At 47.1% G+C, this 25,420-nt stretch overlaps 2 protein-coding genes across 6 annotated transcripts in view; one reads left to right on the forward strand and one right to left on the reverse strand.

Annotated features, from left to right (window-relative positions):
• Positions 1-10,174, reverse strand: part of MTCH2 (mitochondrial carrier 2) — a 274,703-nt gene extending 264,529 nt beyond the window's left edge. For all 5 annotated transcript variants that reach the window (XR_015309194.1, XM_086959750.1, XM_086959748.1 and 2 more), the window contains exon 1: positions 10,022-10,174. Coding sequence is in view for 4 of the 5 variants with exons in the window: in XM_086959750.1 (XP_086815876.1) it covers positions 10,022-10,108 (87 nt within the window). In the remaining variant the exon portion in view is untranslated. The remainder of the gene's footprint in view (positions 1-10,021) is intronic.
• Positions 10,175-10,269: 95 nt separating this feature from the next.
• Positions 10,270-25,420, forward strand: part of AGBL2 (AGBL carboxypeptidase 2) — a 986,768-nt gene continuing 971,617 nt past the window's right edge. The window contains exon 1 of the mRNA XM_086959752.1: positions 10,270-10,315. The gene's annotated coding sequence lies outside the window, so the exon portion shown is untranslated. The remainder of the gene's footprint in view (positions 10,316-25,420) is intronic.

A 25,420-nucleotide genomic window follows, 5' to 3' on the forward strand; every position in this document is an offset into this window, starting at 1 on the left:
TAATTATTTTCATGTGCATATCGTCCAACTGTCCTTCCTTGCCGATACTGGATTTGTCTACATTAACCTTTCGCTGTACACGTGTTTTTGGTTGCTCCTCACCCTTGCTCTACTTTCTTCTTCTTCTTGTTCTGATTATTTTCTGTGCACAGACCGTGGTAATGCTTTGCTGCATGCCAATAAGGACATATGGATATGTGTATAAAGCGTGCTTACACCCTGCTTTGGGTTGTTTGTGCTATATAAAAATAAAAAAGCAGTGGATTGACCTTAGAGATAGCACCTACATTTAGCCACCTATCTGAATCCCAATATTTTAGTCCACACTGGTAGAATAAAAGGCACCATTTTTTTTGTCAAACGCGCCACATCACGTACAAGCAAATCCAAAACCATGCCCGTCTTGTGATCTAGATTCTGATCTGATGATTTTTGAAACCTTACAGGTGCGCTTGGCACTTCTAGTTATGTACAAAGAGTGATGTCTATCTGAGTGCTTCCCAAACCTTTTAGAACCACAACCCACATTTTTAGAGCAACAAATGTTCGCAACCTATCTAGCTGTAATGGACATGAGGCGGTGGTTTTTAATTTAAGTAAAGGATAGTGTGGTAGCATCACTGGAATTAATAGATAATGCATTTTGCATTGAAATGTCCAATAAATCTGCACACACAGTTTTACAGGTAATACAATAGTGCACACGTGTGAAATCGAGTAAGTGAATATTTATCATTTGTACGTTTTGATCCTATTTAAACCCTTTCCTGTTTAGAGACTCACCCGTGTGTTGCCGCCAAAAGAACTGAGGAAAAGCGCCAGGTCTCCAGTGCAGCCTCCCCGTGTCCCAGGAGGGATTGACCGCCCCGCCGCAAATCTACAACTTGCAGCACCCGCTTCGCGGGTGCCGCTGCGCGGCGTGGGGTCGAGGCTGCGGGAGTGCCTGTGAGTCAGCGGAAGGAGGAGGGAGTGCAGCGTTTCCAACGGAGGGCGCGCGCAGCAGGGACTCTAGACCAGGAGTCCCCAGACATTTTTTACATCGTATGCCTAGGAATAAAATTAGGGAAATTCTGCTGACTAATTAAAGTGGCCAGGATATTTATGGTTCCGGCCTTTATTGGCTGGTGTTCTTTTGAATTGTTCGGAATATAATCTCTCAAATCTGTGTGATTCCTTTCACCTTATCACGTTCACGCTCCTTTGACACCTCTTTTGCTCTACTGCACGTTCTGAATACGGGACAATGTATATAAAGAAAAGTACGTAATACTGTGAATTGTGCTTTCGTTTCAAAAACTTGACAATAGATTAAAATATTGCATATACATTTTGAGTTTGTTGCTGTTGCCTATTTTCTACCTTCTCATCATTGATTGATCAAGGCTGTCAAAATAACATACGCCTTCTAATTGAATAAATTGTGATTTTTTGCATATTGAAAATATATAGGTCTCGGACCACTGTTTGTTTATACTAATACGTTACCCAGGTCCAGTACCGTTTGGGTCATCCCATTTCTTTAATGGTTCCCCCTACAAGAACAGCGCCCAAACGCTTAGCGGGACGCGAGCAGGACGCCGAGCGAAGCCCGGGCAAAGGGCGGGCACTCTGTGGCCCTCAGAGGCCAAAAGAGGCTGGGCCACCCCCCTAATATCCACTAAAGCACCGCGTACATCAGCTATTTAATTGGGACTCCTTTATCTACTTCGTCCAAATCCACCTACCGCCCTCGCATTCTTCAGCTGGGGATTAGGAGGAAGACTACCAAGAAGGCTAAGATGCCCACTTTGAGATCAAGCATTAAATCAAAAGTAGACCCCCCTTCACCATTACCAACCCTCACGGCCATCGACAAGATGCTTAAACAAACAGGGGCGGTATCTAACGCCATTGCAAATACAGAGAGAAGGCTGTCCCTACCACCCGTGACTATTGTCCAGGAAACACAGGAAGCCCTCATCAACCTAACTGAAGCTTCCATAGACTTGACAGAGGACCTTGAAACTAGCTTGGCCCTTACCCCCTCCTCTTTTGTTGATCTCCCATGCGCTCAGGTGCCCGTTGAAACCAGCACAGAGCGAACGGGTCTACAAATAAATCATCATAAGAAGAAATCAAACACCTTGGACAAAAATTTGCACAAGGAAGGTTCTAAATGTAGGGTTAACAAAGGACCAACTAAATCTAGAAATCATAACTTGGTAACGCCCATAAACCCACCCACACCAGGAATACCCTGCTGGATCACCAACATGGTGGCGGACCTAAAAACGGATCTTGAACACTCCATTATGGTGCTGATAAAACCCCTTATAGCTAAAATTGACAGATTAACATCACTTGTAAACAACAAGGGGGCTGGCCCGAAAGGCCAACCAGCACAAGAGGGTGCCCTAATAAAACAAAATGAGGCCTTAGCCAAAAGAACAACCAAAGACAAGGCCTCCCTAACACCTGACACGGTAGCAAAAAACTCTACCAGAGTCACACAAAAAAGCATCAAAGATATACAAAAAGGTCACTACTACACCAATTATGGGAAAAATTAATAAACAGATATCTACTGAAACCAGCAAACCACCCCCTGGACCCTCCCCAAACATTGGAAGGAAACAGTGCTCAAACTCCCAAAGCGAGTATGAAGACCAACCCGACTCCCTCTACAACAGCTACTAAAGAAAATAAAACAGCAACCCGCTTCAGGACAATCAACCTCCCGCCTGAAGCTCTACCCTTCGTAGTAGTTTTAACAGGAGTTCCACCTTTAAGGGAGGGCAAAAGGGAAACACAAATAGAGCTGAAAAACAAATGCGCACAGTGGCTACAAATACACAGACCACTGCCCCCCAATATTCATGGGGAGATCCTCTCAGTAAGAAGGGGGGAGTGGATCGGTAAAGGCACAAAGACGATTGCAGGGGACATAATCACGGTTAACTTTAGAGACATCGCAGCAGTTAATTTCATCTGTAATGCTCCCCCTGGCCTTACTGACTCACAAATCCATCCGGTACACTTATCTTACTTTTATCCACTCGCACACCAGCGACCTAGGCAGAACAACAGACCTCCGCTGTTCAGAATGCCTCACATGGATTTCCAATATAGCCCACCCCAGTGGCAAAGGCCACATTACGTGACCTCAAACTTTGACCCTTTCCTAATGCAGCACGCACATTGGAATAGGTTCAGCGCACTTGAAGAAGTCGATTGACAGGGATGGGAAAAACAACCCCTCACCAATGTAAAGTGGAGGGAGGCAAGCCCACTTAAAACAGAATTGAGAACGGGGGCGGGAAATAGATCAGAACCCGCATCTTGTAAAGGAAACCGCACTAAGTCGTTGAACCTAAATAAAGGAAAAGGCTGTCTGATAAACCCCCCAAAACATAGGCCAATCACCAAACAGAGCAGATTGGCGATTCCTTGTAGCACACAGCCTAGCTTGGTTACCCCACCTAAAGTGGGAAAACCGACTGCGCCCCTAGTAAGAAATCTAACAGGATCCCCAAAGGAAAAGACTGATGGAAAATTACAGGTTGTATCCTGGAATATTGCAGGATTAGCGGCCAAATTTGAATCCCAGGAATGGCTTAGCTACATAAATAAATTCCAAATCATTTGCCTGCAAGAAACATGGGCTACTGAACTAAATGACTATAGCTTGGAAGGCTATAAAAGTTTCTTTGTCCCTGCTAAAAAGGCAGTCTCGGGAAGATCTAGCGGGGGACTCGTCATATATGTCAGCTTAGATATAAAGGGCACCTGGTCCAACATCACAGGGGGCTCATACAACCTCCAAGCAATAAGGTTTGACTCACCAAGACTAACTTTCTTCCTAGTCAATTGGTATAATGCCCAGGGTACTATGGAAAAGGGAACAGCCGTAACCGAGCTGGATGCCTGCTTAAAAAAATCTGAACTTCTTAAATAAGACACCAAATCCCTCAAGTCTAATACTTACGGGAGATTTTAATTGTCATCTTTGTGATAAATTAAAACCTTTTAACAAAGACTGGTCGAGATGCACCATAATGAAAGGCCCACACTTTACTCACTCAAAAGAGGGATGGGATCTGAAGAGACTAACGAAAAGGTACAACCTGACCCAAACCCTAGATCTTGTTGTGCTGGGTGAAAAAGGAGAATTAACCCCAACATACAAAGGCAGAGGTTGCAATTCCTATATTGACTATGTTTTAGTCTCGTCCACACTAAAAAGAAATATTAGCAAAACCCTAATAGATGGGAGCATCTTTAGTGACCACAATCCGGTTATCACAATTGAAGGTTTTCATTTTAACACGGGCCCCAAGAGGCTCGACACCATAGAAAAAGCTGTGGATCAGGGAAGAAGAATTAAATGGGCGAGGGTCGATGGGGAGAGATTTTATAAAAAACTGATAACAGAGGCCTCAGAAGCAATAAACAAATGCCTCGACCCAAGTGTAAATGGAGTTTTGGTGGTTAGGGCATTCGAAGAAATTGCGTCTCACGTAAATAACTCCCTAAAGTCCTCCGGGGTGAACAAAGCGTCCTCAAATACAAGATGGTTTGACTCAACTTGCACCAAGGCTCTAAAAAAAACCTGAAAGTCAGCCTCCAAGCCACACCAAGGGACAAGACCAGGGTTATACAAAACAGAATTGAATATAAAGATGCCTTGAAGAAACTCAAACAAAGCCTACAAAATCAAGCTTGGGAGGACCGAAGGGACGCTGCAGAAAGGAAAGACTCCGCCAGTTTCTGGAAAGTCATTAATTCCCCATGTTTTCAAGACCAAGGGGCACCAAAAATTATGAACATTATCTTGCCGGTGCAATGGCAGAAGCACTTCCAGAGTCTATATAATCACTCAAGCCACTCAACCCAGGAGGACACATCATGGGGCTTTCCAGCCGGCTAACCTGGACTTTTCCTTGAAAGAAGTCGAAATGGGAATTGCAGGGCTCAGTAAAAATAAAGCACCCGGCCCGGATGGAATTCCACCCGATCTATTCTTAAGTAGACCCGAGCTATGGGCCCCGCTGCTCACCAGGGTGTTGAACGAGGCAGTGGTGGCAGGACTGCCTCGGTCCTGGTCAACAGCGACTATAGTCCCTATTTACAAAAAAGGGAACCGTGATGACCCCCAATGCTACCAACCCATTTCTCTCATTGATGTGACGGCAAAGGTATTGGGGCGAGTCATCTTACAGCGGCTACAAGACTGGGCTGAGGAACATCAGGTCCTCTCTGAAATCCAATACGGCTTCAGGGAGGGCAGATCCACCACTGACCAATGCCTAAACTTATACCTCTCGACAGCTAAATACACCATTGCTGGGAAGGGGTCCATTCATATGGGGTTCATGGACCTCTCAGCGGCTTTCGACCGCGTAAACAGGAGAAAGCTCTGGTCTATGTTGTTAGAACTAGGAGTGGATCCACCGCTAGTTGACACCCTGCAAAATCTCCACTGGAATACAACTGCAAGTGTGAGGTACAATCAAGAGGGAAAAAAGACCGACCCCTTCACCTGCACCAGCGGAGTAAGGCAGGGATGCATTCTCGCGCCCTTCCTTTTCTCCATTTATATTAATTCGCTGGAAAAAGATCTCCTCAAACTGAAGGTGGACTCACCCCAAATCAGTCATCGTGCAGTGCCTGTATTACTTTACGCCGATGACGCGGTTCTGCTTGCCAGAACTCCTTTAGGATTACAAAAACTGATTGACGGGTTTGTAATGTTCATGGATAAGCTGGATCTGGCGACAAATCTGGAAAAATCCTATATTATGTCATCAGGGCAACTGACAAAAGGGAACTTCGCCTACCATATTGGGTCACACAAGATAGACCAGGTCAAGACCTTCTCATACCTGGGGGTGCTGTTCGACAACCAGCTAAACTTCAAACCTCTGGTAGAAAAACAGGCTATGAAACTGGCAGCATCAGTAGGAGCCATCATGGGGTATGGTCAAAGACTGGGAAGATGGTCTCCAGAACAAATACTGAACCTGTACAGATCAATTTGCTGTGCGAAGGCATCCTATGGGGCAGAAGTGTGGGGCTTCTTGGATAACAAAGCCCAGCAAATCCAGATAGAAGAAAACAAATTTTTGAGAAGGATCCTGAAAGTGCCCCAGAGTGTGCCGGCTCACATCATTCATGAGGAGGTGGGAGAACCCTTCATAGAAGACAGGATCAAAATTAAACCTCTCTTGGCTTGGGTTAAATTATGGACCAACCCAGAGGCGGCCTTAACAAGACAAATTATATTGGACTGCCTAAAACGAGACAAAGGTCAAGACATCCCCTGGCTGAAAAACGTCAAGAAATCATTAGCAGAGATTGACTGCATAAACTTTTTCACATCCCCTGACTCTTTAACAACTGAGAGCAAAGCTTGGGTGAAAAAACGTTTTCCGGTACGGCTTCAGTCACTAAGGGCGGAGAAAGAAAGACATAAACCCACTAGTCTATCTTACAGCGAACTCACAGTGAAGCAAGGAATGGAACCCTATTTGAGAGTCATGTATAACGCCCAGGATCGTTATGTCATGACCCGCTTTAGACTTAACATGCTCCACCACCTGTTTGCGGTTCCGGCAGGGTTCACTCATACAGTGGCAGAGAAGGGTACCTGCGGCTGAGACCACAGGTCTCCGCAGGATACCCTTCACTTTGTTTTATTATGCCCTTTTTACACCGTACCAAGACTTAAGTTCCTGGTGGGGATTTTGAAAGACCTAAAGTTTAAACATGCAAAACTGGCCCTGAGGTTCTTACAGGAAGCTGAGGATGCTTACACCCTTTTTTGCACTATAAGTTTCATTCGGATGGCAATTCGGCTGAGGAACACCAGAGAATCTGGACCTTAATATTTTCTGTCCCCTCGAACAATTAACTTCTGTTCCCCTAGCTTAATGAATTTTGGTGTTAAATAACAGATAATTTTTAACTTTTATTTAAAGGAAATTTACTTCCGTTTTTAAACATTTTTGTGTGTATCTTGTATATGTGCTTTTATGGTGTCTTTTAAGAACCGAATAAAGATTATAAATCGAATTGAAATCTTTTGTTTCTATCACATTTCAGAACTACAAAATAAATGTGCTACATTTTCGCTTTACTAACTGCATTAACAAATGTGTGTATAGGTCAAATTTTACAGACATTTAGATTGTGTTGTATTACCAAAAAAAATGACATACTACAGGCTTTCCTTTCACTCTTGCGGTACAAGATGGTCTTTTTTTTCCTCTCTGACCGCAAAAGTAGTTTGTAAACACAAATCCCCACGTTAACTAAATAAGCATCAATTTGTTGGAAGACAGTCTGATATTTGAGTTTGGTGTTTGAAGCTGTGAATGTGAAGACAAATACAGAATTCAAAGGCTTATTTATTTATTGCTTACACTTTTGCGACACACCAAAAATTGGCTAGCGACCCACCAGTGGGTTGTGGCCCACAATTTGGGAAACCCTGTTCTAGCTTATATACGAGTCACCTTTTGCTTCACTTCAGTAATAGGCATATTTTTTTTAACATTTCTAAATAGTATGGCATGCACCCTTGTCTGCAGCAATCTACATTAAACTTCCGGCACAGTCATGCCTCACTGTAATTGGTGCTGGGTGGCGCAATGGAGTTGGCAACAGTGTTTATGACAGGACCAAACTTGCCTCACTATACAAGATACTACACTGGGAGGGTGCAAGGTACCAAGCAATCTACGAAAGGCAAGTAACTCCCTTTGCAAACAGTCGCGGACAAATATACGCAAATATTTACATGTAGCGTGTTCCTATAAAGCCAATCTTCTTCTGTGCCTTATACATCCCGTCTACAACTTTCAGTGTTATTGTTTCTCCCGCCCCCGAGTTTGCTGCCACGGGGCTATTGTTTTTATAGTCCCCAGCAAAATTGTGCTGGTGCCACGCATCAGTAGAAGTTACAGATATGCTAGGCCTAAAAACAAAAGGGATGCACAGATCCACAGCACAGATTGCTGTGGGTATTTGCACAGGTTAGCAGTTTAAATCCAGGCCTACAGGCTTTGCCCCCACTTAATCCCCCATTGGGACAGCTCAAGTCATACCTGCAGAGAGGTTGTCAGCAGCCCACCAAAGGTTTTAGACAGATGTACGGCTCAGCTTGGGATCCAGTAAGCTCAAAGCAAGCTAAACTTTCACGTGGATCCTGCCTGCCACCCACACACTCACTTTACACAGCAATCCTGGCTTGCCAATAATCATCTCAAACTCAATGCTCTGAAAACAGAGTTCCTTCTGATCTCACCTCCCGCGAAGATCTCTACCACTCAAATCTGGCTTAAACAGCTAACTGCACTCAATGTCCAGCCCACCTTAGTGGATTCAGCAAAATCTCTAGGCATAACTCTCGACTCCAATCTCAACATGCAGCATCATATCAGCAAGGCTACTAAAGGAGCAAACTTCCAAATCAACACCCTGAGGAAACTTAAACCCTTCCTGCCAGCCAAAGACTTCCAAACTGCAGTACAAGCACTAGTAATCCCGCGAATTGAATACGGCAGCATCGCCCTCTGCGGTCTCCCGCTAACTACTACTGCACCCTTAAGAGCTTCTCTAAACGCTGAAGCGAGTCTCATCACGGGGTCAAAAAAACACTCACATATCTCCCCTGACTTGAAATCCTTGAACTGGCTGCCGTTTGAAGCCAGAATACATCTGAAAATAGCCTGCATGACATACAAGGCTGTACACCTGAGCTCCCCCTGATACCTCACTCAGAAGCTGTCTATCTCGGGCGGCTCCAGAAACACTAGAGGCACAAACAATCTTCTGCTGAAACCTCGAAGATTCCGGAAGGAAAAAACTTATCAACGCTCCTTCTCAGGAATGGCACCCAGGATCTGGAACTCACTCCCTCCTGAAACCAGGCTCATCTCCTCCTTCACACTTTTTAAGAAAGAAGTAAAAGCTATTCTCATGGCCGAATTCACTTGACCTATTAATGTTGAGCTGTAAAGATTCTGCACCGATCTGTATTATTCTGTTCGATTCCTACGACTATGTGTTTTACCTGTACTATTGGCTTACCTGACTATCTTTGCACACATTTATCTGTAATATGTGCTTTATTGTTGTTTCGTTGCTACTTTACTCCTTAATGACCTGCTTTTCATTCTCTTGTTGGTATTCCCCTGCATTGTAAAGCGCTCTGATATCTGCAAAGATCTTGTCCGCGCTATATAAAACTTTCAAATAAATAAAGAAGAAGTAAAGACAAACCAGTGGCACAATTGGACGCAGAACCCCTTGGTGAGTCCCTCCATCCGCACAGCACCGGACTGTGCGATGCCAGCGGCTGAAGAAGACTTCTGTTAGAGTAAACTGCAGACAAGGGGAGGCTGGAGAAGCGGCTCATTCAACCAAGGTCCTCGGGCAGCGGCTGTCAACGGAGGCGCTACAGCAAGGAGAGCAGAGGCCCCTCCAGTGTCAGATCTTCTTGCTCCCCCTCCCCACCACCCTCGCCCCTCTGGTCTCACTCTCCCTCTCCTCTTTATCTGTGGGACACCGGCCTCTTGTACAGGGATCCGGCAGCTCCGGGTCAAGGCCGCGCTTTAAACTGCATCAAATAAACACAATGCACCTGGTGTGAGACGTCAGGGCCGGTGTCAAAGCCCCGCCCTGGGGGCCCCGCGCAGGGCCCCGAGGCGCCGTCACCGTCGACGGCGGGGCCAGGACTGGGGCCCCCGGGGGCTTTAGAGTCCGAAGACCCTCCATGGATCTGACCCGAGGCTGGGGGCACCGCACGCGCTGCGCGGGGTCAAGCCGCCGCCCCCTCCCGGGAGGGCACTCCTGACCCCACCTGCAGGACGGGAGAGGGGGGGGGGGGGCAGCCTGCCCTGGCCCTCCCCCGGGGCCCACCAGCAGGACGGGGGGGGCCTCGCCCCCGGCTCTCACCTGCAGGAGGGGGCAGCCTGCCCTCCCCCCAGCCGCAGAACCACCCTGCCTCCGTCACCCCCCCTGCAGGACGGGGCCCTCTCACCTGCACGAGCACCTTGACGTACATGAGCGGGTGCGAGAGCACGGTCAGGCCGGAGCCCAGCAGCACCTGGCTGAACGTGTCCGCCATCTTGGATCTGACAGGTCACGTGACGGGGTCAGAGTCTGAAGGAGAGCGCGTGACCCGCCCGGCGCGGCGTCGTGACGTCAGCGCGACGGAGGGCTTCCCATCAGCTATGCTCCGCAGCGCGCCCCGTCCTGTGACGTCACGACGCGTCCCGGCGGTGCGTCGTTGCCTGGATACCGCGTCCAGGGCTCCTGCAGAGGCTGAGCTGAGGTGAGTGAGCTTTGATTTGATTTATTTGATGCGTTTTTCTTCAGCGCGAACATGACCCGGAGGTGTCGGAGGCTTCACAAAGGAAGCGGTTACGTTGCAGAACGACTTTGGGTTACAAGAGTTACATAAGAGATACAAACGGAAAAACATTGCAAATGTACAAGTTGTGAAGCACTCAAGGAAGAGCTACAAACAGATACACTCTAAATGGATGACATTTGGCATCATCGCCCAGTGGCTCCAGCATGACCCCAGGCGGGTGTAGGCCAGTGGCTCCAGCATGACCCGTCAGTGGCTCCAGCATGACCCCAGGCGGGTGTAGGCCAGTGGCTCCAGCATGACCCGTCAGTGGCTCCAGCATGACCCCAGGCGGGTGTAGGTCAGTGGCTCCAGCATGACCCGTCAGTGGCTCCAGCATGACCCCAGGCGGGTGTAGGCCAGTGGCTCCAGCATGACCCTAGGCGGGTGTAGGTCAGTGGCTCCAGCATGACCCGTCAGTGGCTCCAGCATGACCCCAGGAGGGTGTATGTCAGTGGCTCCAGCATGACCCCAGGCGGGTGTAGGTCAGTGGCTCCAGCATGACCCGTCAGTGGCTCCAGCATGACCCCAGGCGGGTGTATGTCAGTGGCTCCAGCATGACCCCAGGCGGATGTAGGCCAGTGGCTCCAGCATGACCCCAGGCGGGTGTAGGTCAGTGGCTCCAGCATGACCCCAGGCGGGTGTATGTCAGTGGCTCCAGCATGACCCCAGGCGGATGTAGGCCAGTGGCTCCAGCATGACCCGTCAGTGGCTCCAGCATGACCCCAGGCGGGTGTATGTCAGAGCCCAGCATGACCCCAGGCGGGTGTATGTCAGTGGCTCCAGCATGACCCCAGGCGGGTGTAGGTCAGTGGCTCCAGCATGACCCCAGGCGGGTGTATGTCAGTGGCTCCAGCATGACCCCAGGCGGGTGTAGGCCAGTGGCTCCAGCATGACCCCAGGCGGGTGTAGGTCTGTGCCTAGCATGACCCCAGGCGGGTGTATGTCAGTGGCTCCAGCATGGCCCCAGGCGGGTGTAGGCCAGTGGCTCCAGCATGACCCCAGGCGGGTGTATGTCAGTGGCTCCAGCATGACCCCAGGCGGGTGTAGGCCACTGCTCCAGCATGACCCCAGGCGGGTGTAGGCCACTGCTCCAGCATGACCCCAGGCGTGTGTATGTCAGTGGCTCCAGCATGACCCCAGGCGGGTGTAGGCCAGTGGCTCCAGCATGACCCCAGGCGGGTGTAGGCCAGTGGCTCCAGCATGACCCCAGGCGGGTGTAGGCCACTGCTCCAGCATGACCCAAGGCGGGTGTATGTCAGTGGCTCCAGCATGACCCCAGGCGGGTGTAGGCCACTGCTCCAGCATGACCCCAGGCGGGTGTAGGCCACTGCTCCAGCATGACCCCAGGCGGGTGTAGGTCAGTGGCTCCAGCATGACCCCAGGCGGGTGTAGGCCAGCGGCTCCAGCATGACCCCAGGCGGGTGTAGGCCAGCGGCTCCAGCATGACCCCAGGCGGGTGTAGGCCAGTGGCTCCAGCATGACCCCAGGCGGGTGTATGTCGGTGCCCAGCACTTGTGACAGGAAGGATCATAGATCCCTGTCTTCCATGGATTCTCCTCCCCCCGTTTCTCTCGTTTTCTGTTGTTTGTTTTCACCACAAGGACCGTTGTGTTCAGTTTTCAGGGAGACAACTTGTGTTTTGCCAGTTCTCAGGTTGCACAGCTAACAACGTGCACGATATGGTGTCCCCTCTCTGCAGCATAAACATGTCCCTTTGTGAATCCGATGGGAGCTCCAGGGGTGACCCGAGGCTTCACGGGCCCTGCTGTGATTGACACTTCCAAGGCTCTGTGAGTCTGAGTCAAACACAGTGAGTCACTGGCCTGGTGTCAGCCAGGCCTCACAAGCTCTCGGTGATGAGGGTTTCACTGACACTCGAAAGTCACCAAATGGAGTGGAGATTCCCATTCAACTCATTTGTCTGTTTCTAGACACGTATGTGTTATGTACAGTATATCCCTTGCATCATTCCCAGCCCTGAAGAAGTCGCAGAAGTATTTCCACATGCGACGAAACATGTGTCAACTGGTTTCTGTTTTGGTTTAGCGAGACCCGAATTAAAGACGACGTAAAATCCAACCTATATGTTTATGTATTTTTTCAAGAAATTGTGAACTTTGTAATGATTATACATACTGTTGATTTACTTTGAAGTGTGCCTAGCTTAGGTTCCAATTTTAGTAAGTGTGAGGGCTTGTCCCCACACATCATTGAGGGGTTATAGGGCTCATCCCCTCCCCTAGTAGCACCTTCTGACATTGAGGTACATACTTATATACGTCACACAGCTGGGCGCCTAGTATCCCCTTCACTAAAAACCCTTCAATAGAGAGGCACTGAACCAGTTAAATATCAAGGATAGGGTTCATTTGGCACCCCTGTTGCTCTGCTTCAGAGTTTGGGTTAGCCCTCATGCCAAGCTTTGGACAGACATTTTTTTAGATTGTCTCGGCCTGGACAACGGATGCGCAATACCGTTGCTGAGTTATATATCAATTTCTTCAAAGGCTTTGGGATTATCCTCTGTCTTTTCCTCTCCTTATATTATAAAGAAAGATGTTACATTTCAGATGTAGCTAATATTTTTGCAGTCCTGCGAAGAGAGACTTGTAGTTGACACCACAAAATGCACAGTGTTATTTTACTATAGGATACTAGCCTCCCCCTAGTCAGCCTTTTATCCTCTACTTGAATTAATGCATTGGGAGAGATCTTTGCTCTTCTGATTTAAATCCAGTAGTATATGGTGTCTTTTGTGTTTGCTAACTCACATGCCACCACGAGGAGCTCTATTCCACCCTCTCCTTGTGTTGGCACTTCGGAACAGTCCTTGTTGCACTATATGTCTTATTTTAGCCATGCACGAACGCACTTTCTTCAACCAATGTTAAAAACTCTTGGTTACCTTAGATGTAAAGAAGCACTACATCACCTGCAGCTGTTGAATTCCTCGCATATTTGCTTCAAGGAGTGTACTTCTTTTTAAAAGCTGCTATTAGAGACAGGAGAACCATGGTTAATATCTTGCTCAGGGTTGTATTGGAGCTTTCTTCTTTTTAGTTGATATTTTCTTATTTATAAATGCATTGATGCCAGATTCTCCACATCCACTCTGCTGGTCCGACCACTTTGCTGTGTTTTTATAGGCCAAGGCCCATCCTTCTCGACCCTGTCGGAGGCGCCGGCATTAGGGGACCCGCCTTGGCCTGGCTTACCTCCTTTCTAGGGAACCGTACTCAGGCTGTCCAGCTAGCAGATTTTTCTGCTCCTACACGTGCTGTTCACTGTGGGGTACCACAGGGTTCTTCTCTCCCCCCCCTCCTCTTTAATCTTTATATTCTCCCTCTTATTTCTGCACTGCAACAGATGGATGTCACGGTATTCAACTATGGCGACAACCTCCAGCTGATATTTAACCTTTCTCCTCTCCCTGCTTCTATCCACAACTTCCAAACCACCATGACCTTTATCAGTGACTGGATGAACGGCAATCACCTCAAATTAAACCCAGACAAGACCGAACTGGTACTCACAGGTGGCAGTTCCAGCCCCTGGACCACTATTTTCTGGCCCCGCTCCCTTGGCTCCCTCCTCACCGTCCCCCACTGTGAAAACCCTGGGGATGAAAGTCAGATTCAGATTCATAAAGCTTTATTCGGAGCATAGAAAACATGTCCATAAAAGCACACACAGTGATAAATACAGAACATTTGATCAATTTAAAAAAGAAACACATAATACATTATTATCCAGAAGGGGATGGAATAAATAATTAAAAGCACATACTTTTCCTAGCACCAATTGCCTTAAGCAGGAAAGTAGCCGTAAAAAAGCAGATGTCCGGGTGGTGAAAATTAAAAAGCAGTTTCATAGAGTCATTAATTGTTCTTACTCCAAATCTTTTCAGCATAGGCTTTAGGTAAATTTTCCGCGGTTCACCATACAATTGACACAATAAAAGAAAGTGCATAGTGCTCTGCTCAGCATTATTATCACAAGCACAGGGTCCGGATGGACGCATTTTTACAGTGTGGCACGCTACCAGATAATGTACTGTCCCCATCCTCATCCTGGTCAGCACAAACTGATGCGAAGCTCTAGTCACCTGTGTCAAGTACGGTTGGAGTCCAATAAAGTCATTCATACTGTTATACAGCATACAGGTAGAGAGATTCGGTTCCTCCAATGCACGCCTCTCTGCACAATAATTCAAGAAAGTAACTTTCAGATTAGACTTGGAAATGTCAGAGACACAATGTCGATCATTGGACACATTAAGCCCAAAAACCTTTCGGAAATTGTCAATCGTGTATTTGATCCAAGGGATCTTTAAATGATGATCCAAAGTAAGGCAATCATCAATAATGGCTCTATTCAGGGAGGTACCATCATTCAGCCATACCGAGTGCCACAATAATAGGGGTCTTAACATAATCATGTCATTCAGAAATTGAATCCCCATTTCCTTGTGGACCAAGTTATTAGAAGTAGATTTGGGTAAACACAGAAGCCTTTTCAAAAAATTATTCTCCTCTACCTGCAGACTCCCGGCTGGTGACACACCCCATACTCCATCCCCATAAAGGGCCGTGGAAAGACATCTGGATTGAAAAATATTTAACATGTCTTTAATACGCCTGTTCCCCAACTTCTTAGCGAATACAAATACCTCATTAGCACTCCTCGTCATCTTTGTTTTTACAGCTTTATGTTCTATATCCCAGCAGCCGTTTTTGGAGAATGTAATCCCCAAATAGCAAAAGTTATCAACTTTTTGGACCGGTTCACCTTCTATGAAATAATGGGAATTAAATTTCGTTTTAGATCGACCTGTCCCACACTCCATAACGTAAGTTTTAGTCCTATTAATCACCAATTTCCTGCTTTTGATGAACTGTACAAACCTGTCCATCAAACGTTGAAGACCTAATGGGGTCCTGGACAGCAACACGGCGTCATCCGCATAGAGTAACACAGGGATGTTAAGGTTGTTAACTCTCGGGGCATCTGCCGCAACTGTTTGTAGAACAGAATCCACCTCATTAATGAAGAGTGTGAAGAGCAGGGGTGCTAAAACACACCCCTGCCTTATTCCCCTCCCGATCCTGAACTTGCTCGTACACTCCCCATTAGGTCCATACCGGACACTGGTGCATAATTTTTCGTACAGGCGAGCCAGGAAATAGACTATACCTTCGGGTGCTCCCATTTCGATCAGTTTGGCCCAGAGTATAGCGTGGTCTACTATATCAAAAGCGCTGCTTAGGTCAGCGAAACATAAATAAATACCCTTTTTTGGCCTGGGTATATTTCCCTACCAAAAGTTCTAAATTTAAGCATTGCTCAATGGTGCCACGCCCCTTCCTAAACCCAAACTGGCTGTTGGTTAAAATCCCGTTGGTCTCTGCCCATTCCTCTAATCTGACTAAAAGGACCCGGCTCATAACTTTTACAGATGAATCCAGTAAGGATATTGGCCGGTAATTTTTTGCATCACCCCGATCACCTTTCTTGAAGATGGGAACAATTATTGATTCTGCCCATGTTAACGGTATCTCACAACTAACTGCTGCATTAAAAATCTTAACCAACAATGGGCCCCATATCTCCGGGGCAGTCTTGTACACATCTATAGGCACCCCATCTGGTCCCTGGGCCTTCCCTCCCTTACTAGCTCTAATGCTATCCATGACCTCAGGTATAGTAATATTTAGGGCAACGATAGGCCAACCATCTCCAGAGGAGACCGGTCCATTACCAGAGTCAAAAATAATGGAAAAATGTTGGATCCATGATTCCATGCTCACATTTGATGTTAGCTCCGGTACCTTCTCGTCCTTAAGAAATGGGCAGTTCACAGCGGCCCAAAACAGTGTACAATTCTTCAATTCTGCAGCTTGGCTAAGATTATCCCACGCTTCCTGCTGGAGTTCGGCCTTTCTGCGCTTAAGGGTCAAGTTATAATCCAGCCTAAGTTGGGTCACCAGACTCTTATCTCTAGGTTTAACTGCTAAGGCCTCTTTTAGATCTTACCAGGCAATAGAACAAGCATGGTCAAACCACCCCTTTTTTTGTCTACTCTTATGCCCAGCTACTCTAGTGAACTTCTTATTGATGATTGCATTGATTCTAACAAAGTGATCAATACTGTCAGCCATGATTTCTTCCTGTTCGAGGATCGCTGTAATTTCTGTCATACAACTATTTATGATAGAGTCAGATGTTATTTCGGCTTTATCCCCTTTCCACCTCAACCTGTAACCATTGGGTCTATGGGGTTCAATATTAACAACAGTACCCGAATGGGAAACAGGGGCAGATTTCCAGGTCATGGCTTCAATAGTTAAGCAGTTATGGTCACTTTGCATAACATCAACCATCTTCGGTTCTGAGCACAAGGGGATTAGGTTAGAGGACATGCACATAAAATCAATGACAGTATTAGCCCCCCTCCCTTTGAAAGTCGGTAAACTTTCTCCCAAGTCATTCTTCCCGTTTTCCAAAATTTCCATGTCATGGGTTACCAAAAGCTGTTCAGAGTTTCTCCATACAGATTATGGGGAAAATGGACATCGGCATCCCCTAAACGATCGAAGACACCACATAAATTCTGATATGACAAGGGGCAAACTGAAATGTTAAAATCCCCCACAAAAATAAATTCATAAACAACATTAAAATTATTCACAATATTACTTAGCGCATTTTCTAAGTCGTTAATTACTGTGTGCCTGGTACCATCAAATATATTATTATAAAAATTAATCAAGAGGATATTTCTACCCGCTTCTTGTGCTAGCCATAGAATTTGTGAGTGAGCCCCCACTAATACATGCTTTTTCACCAAAATTGGTAATTTGACTGAAATCAAAACCAAAAACCCCCTTTTGCTCTACCAGAGGGCGATGCCAAGGCGGGAAGCTCATAGGATACAAAGCCATCATTACCCTTGAAATTTTTACACCAAGTTTCCTGCAGGCAAATAATATCAAATAGACCAATAAATTCTTTCCATCCTAAAATATCCTCTTTGGCCATCAAGCCTGCAACATTCCAGCTGGCGATATAGCAAGTTCCACTTTTCCTACAGTGGCTAACGTTTGGTGGGCCATCACTAAGTATGGACATGTTCTCATCTAAATTAAAAACCTGAGTGTTATGCAGAATGAATTTGAATTTAAAACATTTGTAGAGCGCAGCGTTCACCGTACGGTTTCTTGGCGCTAAGAAGTCTCATCTTTTCCTCCAATGGACATACAATCTATAGTCACACTATTAACCAATTCATTTTCCGACATGGTTGACTCTCCATTACAATTTTTGTTAATACTCAATATAACATCCCTTCCAGTTCCAGGTCCCATCTGATGTCAATCGTTTTGGTCCAAGAAACTCAGGGACTGGTACCTGTTCTGGACAGGGACTTGATAGACCATCCCATTAACAGGCGAAAAAATGCTATCGCAAGTGGGTACAAAATTGGGGGTGTGTGTTACAAATCTATTCCCACCGGGAACAGGGTTCAGCATAGGCATGATGGGTCTGCCACCGGTAAGACCGGGACTGAAAGTGGGCAACAGAGGTCTATTTCCAATAGAAGAAAAGTTAGAATTGAAAGCCCCCTCCCTACAGTTAGCAGAGGGCAAACTGTTAAGATGGTTATAAAAATAGCCCAATGGTCTTGCGACGACGTCAGTCTCTGACTGCTTTAATGCAGCAGCTCTAAGCAAGCCTGTCGCAACATGTTGCGGGTGTTTGAAATTAATGATCAGACAATCACCCCCGCAGGTCTTCCGAGTATTGCCAATCCAGTTAACCCTTCTGATAGATATAATTTGATCGGAGTAGCCAACTGGATAGCCGCAATGGCGGTTTAACCATGAGACCTTTTTATTTTTTAGAGAGTCTCCGGACTCCTGGGTGTATGGGGCCTGGGTTAGAGCCGGGACGTTAGTTAGGACCACAACATAGGGTACACACTCAGGGGGAAGGTCTACTGGTCTTCTACTTATCCTTACAGGTACCCCACCGGTGCCCCCTATGGCAGCTGGTGTAGCTGACACAGCTGGCGCCGGTATAATCCTGCCTCTATTTGATTCTGGTAATATTCTTGCATCAGAATTTACACCTACAGGCACTATGGCTGTTGACGCAACCACCCGTACCTGTGTGGGTCGACCTGTATCACGTACTAGTGGAGGTTTTGGGCAAGTCAATACAGGTGTCGCCTGTGGCGGTTGTTTTCCTACGTTAGTGCCAGAGGGGGCATTATTAACTTGGCGAAGCCTTCCCTTATCTTGTTTAGGCGCAGGTTGAGGGCATGTAGCATCTTTTACAATTAGTAAAGATTTATCCAGTGTGGCAACATGCTGATCCACCACAGTTCCCAGTCTCATTACTTCAGCCGAAAATTCTTCAATTTTAGCTAACAGAGGCTCCACAACCGACTTCAATTTGTCATCAATAATACTCACTAGCAAATCGAATTGGTTAGTATTGATGAAAACACAGTTGTCCTTAGATAGGGGCCCTTTATCACCAATATTCTCCTTATGTGTGGTGTCCTTTTTTTTCCTGGCCGAATGGCTTCCCCTTTTAGGAGCAGGTTTCCTACAAGCTCTAATAAATCTTGTAGCCCTAGTGGATTGTTGAGGGGTGCCTTCATGAGTCTCTAATAAGTTCGATATATCTTCCACGACAGTAAGATCATCAGGGGCCTCGGCATCAATGGATTCAATATTAATGCAAGTGTTGTCAATCTCAACTGTCATATTAGTGTTACTGGTGTTATTAATATCCTCATTATTGGTGTCCAAAGGTGAGGCCAAAGGGAAGTCTGGTAAATTACCCTTACCTAGCGATTTCCTTCTATCGCTATTGATTCTAGTGACTACTTTCAACAGGTAATTATCCGGTAGGGTAGATTGAATAGACATGTTGGGGGGGTATATCAGAAGCCACAGACAGTTAAGAAGTCACAAAGAATTGTTGAAGCAATAATGCTACAAGCCTGCGCAGAGGAGGACTGGTACTTGTACTCACGGTTGAGGCCAAGAGGGATGGCCCATCCCGTCCCTGGTCGTCCCCGGACGGCCACTGACGGCCCGCCCTCTGCCCGGGCTCAGCCCGGCTCCGCCCGCACGCGTCCCGCGATGCGGAGGTGTAGGTGGGGCTTTATGCGCCTCCGGGCGCCGATGGCTGTGCGCGGCTTCCGCTTCCGCCGCTGAGGGTTGTGGGGGGTGTAGTCCCCTCCTCCGCACTGCGGCCGCAAAGGTCTTGGCTGCGGCGGCGGGAGGGGGGTAGACAAACACCCGTAAATTGCCTGCAGCCCCTGTGGGATTCACTGCAGGACCAGCAGCGCCCTCCGCAGCGCCGGTATTGCCCCAGGTAACTCTCCGGTACTCCGCCCGCTCTGCCGAGGTGTAGGTGGGGCTTTATGCACCTCCGGGCACCAATGGCTGTGCGCGGCTTCCGCTGCCGCCGCTGAGGGTTGTGGGGGGTGTAGTCCCCTCCTCCGCACTGCGGCCGCAAAGGTCTTGGCTGCGGCGGCGGGAGGGGGGTAGACAAACACCCACAGCGGTTTGGACACGACGCCACAAAGCCAGCTGTCAGCTCGAATACAACATGTTGGACTTATAAAATTCCAGCGCATTACAGACTCGTTATCATCGAAAGATTACGAAATATATATCAGGAAAGACGCTAATTGAAAACTTACAAGCACAGTAGTGATACAGAAATTTCACCAAATATATTAAGAAAGTGACCTATATATATAACCATTACGAGAAGGAACAGTAAAACTCGTATTCAACCCAGACAGCGATTCATCTGCCCTGAAGAAGTCCTTGTTGGACGAAACGCGTAGGCACCGGCTACAGCTTTGTTTTTATGAAGAAAGAATTCAGATTTTTGAAACAAATAAAGAATTTATTACTCGTCCACTGAAGACTCATCATTTACCAGGACTCACTGAATGGAACATTGTGATGCAACATTGCTTATTATATATTGTTATGACTACATTGCATAGTAATAGATCATCTCTACTTTGCTAAAGAGTGCTGGACATTTTTGGAATTATGATTGTTTGAGACTGGTCAGTCTTAGGGAGATCGAGGGGTTTTGGATCTCCAGTCCCTAGCACCTAAAATTCGCAGATATAAATTTGATACTAGTGGATAAGTGCAATCTTGTATAGCCTCAAACCCCTGTGCTCAGTGTGTATAAAACATAGTCTCATCACTATTGACTAACAAAGGCCACTTTTTTATTCCTGCACAACTCCTTTGGAATAATTGTACTGTAAACGTTTCCATTATGATAGACTCAGGAGCATCCGGAAACTTCATAGATAAACTTGGGCTATAGAACACTCCATTCCAGAGATATTTAAAGAGGTCAGAGAAGAGGTATTCACTATTGATGGGAGTTCACTCAAATCAGGTCCCATTACGCATAATACCATTCTTCTTGAACTCTGTATTTCTTCTACTCATTGGGAAACGCTCACTATTGATCTGATTTTATCACCCCAATTCCATGTAGTACTAGGGATACCATGGTTACGATATCATAATCCCTCTATAGACTGGCAGCATTCTCAAATCTCGTTCAATTCTGAAAATTGCATGACCCACTTAAAGGATTCGGCAGAAATGATAAAGACGCCAACCACAAGTGCTATCACAGTAAAGGGCTTCCTTGATCCAGATCCTCAAAACACGATGGTGAACCCGATTGCCCCTATACCTGAGGAATATACAGTTGAGACACCAGACATGGTTTTGCTTATTGAATACCAATCTTTTCAATCTGTTTTTGATAAGGAACAAGCAACCAGTTTACCACCTCATAGGGTATGCGATTGCCGTATAGATCTACAACCAGGGACACGTATACCTACTAGTACAGTTTACTCCTTAACCGAAAAAGAAAACCTGTATTTGAGAGAATATCTTGATACGATGCTGGAATTAGGTTTCATTCGTGTCTCTAGATGACCTGCGTCCTCAGCTCTCTTCTTTATCCCTAAACGAGAAGGCGGTCTGCGCAGTTGCATAGATTACAGATCATTCAATGCAATCACTATTAAGAACAAGTACCCGTTACCACTCATCTCCTCTCTACTAGATCAAATTAAGGATGCCAAATGATTCACGAAACTAGACCTGCGAGGAACCTATCACCTTGTCAGAGTTAAAGAGGGAGATGAGTGGAAGACCGCTTTCTGTACTAAGTACGGTTTGTACGAATACTTAGTGATGCCCTTTGGGCTCTGTAATGCTCCCACCGCATTTCAATATTTTATCAACGAGGTATTGAAAGATCTCCTCGATAAATGCGTGATAGCCTATATTGACGATTTGCTTATCTATTCCAAGACTCTGGAGGAACACATCTTACATGTTTTGAGCAAGTTACAGAATAACCAATTATTCTGTAAACTAGATAAGTGCTTTTTCCATAGACATAGAGTAGCCTTTTTAGGTTACATTGTTTCAGCCCAGGGCTTACAAATGGATCCCCAAAAAGTTGCAGCTGTTCTACAATGGCCATCCCCTAAGAGTGTCAAAGAAGTCCAGCACTTGTAATATCTATGGTTCTGCTTAGAAACCACAGGGACACATCAACTGATGCAGATATGCCCACATATGGGATATAGTGCACGCTGCATTACAGCTGTAAGGCCTGCTGTGACTTACTATACCACATGCTTTGCTGGCATGGCACATAGTGGTGTGTGCTATGTCAACTACTTTTTTCTCTGCACCAAGACACGAAGGCCCGCAATTGCAGTTTGAATGAGCTTGATGAGTGGCTGTAGGAAGCTGGCTCTTTATATGCTTGTGATCGTGGGGTGTGTGCGGACCAGAATAACAGGCGTGGAGGCCGTATATAGTGGGCTATTTCTGAGCCAGTTTTTATTCTTAGTGTACAGAGATTTTAACAGTTTGTGAGAGAAAAGGACAGGGGTAGCTCCGGCTGAGAAGAAATGTTCTTTCGTGCGATGCTTGGCCGCAGGTCGACACAGTGGTTCCTCGAAGAGGGCTGATTCTTAGCCGGACGTCGGTTGGGGTTCGTCCACCAGGTCTAGTTGGCCGGTCACCGGGATGATGGTTCCTCGGAGGTATGGGAAGGAGAGAAAGAAAAAGGGCCGTTAGTCCGACTGGTTTAAGTTGCCTTGGTACCGTATACCGTCACCAGGTGTGCGGGATATGAACAGACCGTGAGGAGGGTAGGGGACGGGTCAAGAGGGGAAAAGAGGAAGAGTATGAGGGCAAAGGGGTGATGCTGAGGTGAAAAAGTGCAGGGACTCTTTACAGTTGTGTCCGTGACTGAGAACGGGTACTATACAATATATACAGTGTTAAGTGCAAAGGTGAGATCGTGACTGTTTACGCTACTGCTAGTTACACTCTTAATATACAAAGGGATCGTTACTCACGTGCCCCGCCGCAACTCTCCCGTGAGTTGCGGCCGCTCTCCAGCGTCCTCCACCGGACTCCACCAGTCCTCGGTCCAGACTTCCTCATCTTTACCGACCTTCTTCTCAGGTTCACCGCAAGTCGTCTCCTGCCACGAGTCCAACTCCTTGAACGAACTGCCGTCTTCGTTTCCGGCTTTTCCGTGTTCCGCCTCCAAGTAGGGGGAGGGACTTCCGGGGTTACTCGGGAGTCCTTCCGGTTTTCCGCTCGTCGTGATTGGGTCCTGCAAAGAAGGAGAGAAGGGTGGAGTCCGGGTTGCTAGGGAGGCCGGAGGATCGGTTGGCGGTGTCCGGGACCTTGAGGGAAATATCGAATTAGGCGAGGTAGGGGGCGTGTCCCGTTCACAATGCTATACCAAAGTGAGATATAGTGTGCACAGAGTCCAGTGGATCCCCAAAGGAATGCAGAGGTAAAAGTAGATAGCACCTTGCTCTCTATTTGTTGTAGTGTGGGCGAGCAGTAAGGCAGTATCAGAGGACAGTGTTAAGCATTTGTTGTACATACTCAATCAGCAAATGATGTCACACACTTAAAAACTGAACTCATACCAATTTGATTTGTATAAAAATATTATTCAGTTACATTTATTTTCTAGAACCAAGCAAGCCTGGTGCAGGTAAGTATAAATGGTATTTTTCAAAGCAGGTTGAATTATACAAGCAAGCTGAATTAAAATGACTTTGTTACAGGTTTGTAAATGCTTTCAATATAGTGGAAATTACTGGTAGATTACTTTTGATAACTACAGATTACTTTATGGATTACTTTTTCTACTCAGTGTGATATACCTAGATATTCCACTGGGCACAATTCCTAGAGAAAAGGTAAGTAAAGCAGGTTTTAGTTATTTACAGTTTTTCAATGTTTCATACCAAACCAAATCCACCCAGAACAATCTTTAGGAAAAAGCAGTCAATGCAATCCTATGGAAGGAAATTGAGTCATCGGTTTACAGGTAAGTGCAAGTTTGTGGGAGTTGGTATTCTGGGGTGAGAAATAGGGGTTCCCCCATGGTCAAGGATGCACTCTCAAAGCCCCCCTCAGCGGCACTAGGGCAGCCAGGTGCTGAGTCCTGAAGCCCAAAGTTATCCAATGTGAGATAGGAGGCCTCCAGTTGGTGGCTGCTCACAAGCAAAGCTCCTGGTGTTAGACTCAGGGCAAAGAGAATCAGAGTTAGCACCCAAAGTGCACCCGCAGCGGCACAGGGACGGCTGGGTGCAGGGTACTGTTTTGGCGTTGGGTGCCCAGTTGTTTTCAATGAGGATTCTCTGGATGCAACAAAGAGTGCAGGCCTGGGATGAAGATCTTCTGGAAGTGACCACCGGTTGGAGAGGTAAGTGGGGATGCCTGAGGATGGTGGGACACCGTTGGATGGGCCACCGAAGGCCATGGGCATCGTTTCAGGGGTGTCTTTAGGCATCAGCTTTTCTTACCAGCTCCGGTCGCTGTTGGGGGGGATCCTCCAGAAAGACGCCACAGGCGTGACAGGTGACACAGGAGCTGGCAAACTCCTTTAACTTTTGAGACATCTGGGACGGGTAAAAGTGGCTAACTAGCCTTTCCCAGGTTTTGGTTTGGGCCAGTTGTCCACCTAGGGGGATTTCATGAGCTAAAGTTAGTAAGAACTCCCTGTACTTCTGAGACACTACCACTCTTCTAATGGCTCCAGGGTCGGGGTCTCTGGCCTCGGTGTACAGTTGTCTTCAAGTGGATCCCCATTGAAACGAGAATAAACAGTCACCCAGGCCCTCGTCACCACAGGCTGGACTACGGAAACACTCTCTACGCAGGAACGTCGGCCAAGCTCCTAAGACGGCTGCAACGCATCCAGAACGCCTCAGCACGCCTGATCCTCAACATCCCCCGCCGCAGCCACATCACCCCCCGCCTGAGAGACCTGCACTGGCTCCCCGTCAACAAGAGGGTCACTTTCAAGCTCCTCCTTCACTCGCACAAAGCTCTCCACAACTCCGGCCCAGCATACCTCAACAGACGACTCAGCTTCTACACCCCCACCCGCCAGCCTCGCTCCGCCGCCCTCGCCCTCGCCACAGTTCCTCGCATCCAAAGAGCGACCGTCGGTGGCAGATCCTTCTCCCACCTCGCCGCCAAGACCTGGAACACCCTCCCCACAAAACTACGGCAGAACCCAAGACCTACTGGCCTTCAGAAGACTCCTCAAGACCTGTCTCTTCGATCAGTAGCAGCACCCCTCCCCCCCCAGTGCCTTGAGACCCTAACGGGTATGTAGTGCGCTTTATAAGTGTCTTGATTGATTGATTGATTGATAGTCCCTCCTCCCAATAGACTCCTTGGCCCCCAATGACATTTCACTTTTCCTGTGCAGTAGCTTACTGACTCAGGCGTTCAAAAGTTGGACAGTCCTGCTGTCCAATGCATAGCTCTTCCCTAGTGGGTCTCCCTGGGCCTAAGAGCTCAACCTGGTAAGGCTCAAGCTCCATGGGCTCAGTTCCCTCTGGGGCTTCCAAGTCCTCTCTCTTAGGAGAGGCATCCTGATTCTTTTGCTGTTTCCCAG

This window comes from Lissotriton vulgaris, chromosome 2_2, assembly GCF_964263255.1.
Source record: "Lissotriton vulgaris chromosome 2_2, aLisVul1.2, whole genome shotgun sequence".
In the NCBI taxonomy this organism is placed as follows: Eukaryota; Metazoa; Chordata; class Amphibia; order Caudata; family Salamandridae; genus Lissotriton; species Lissotriton vulgaris.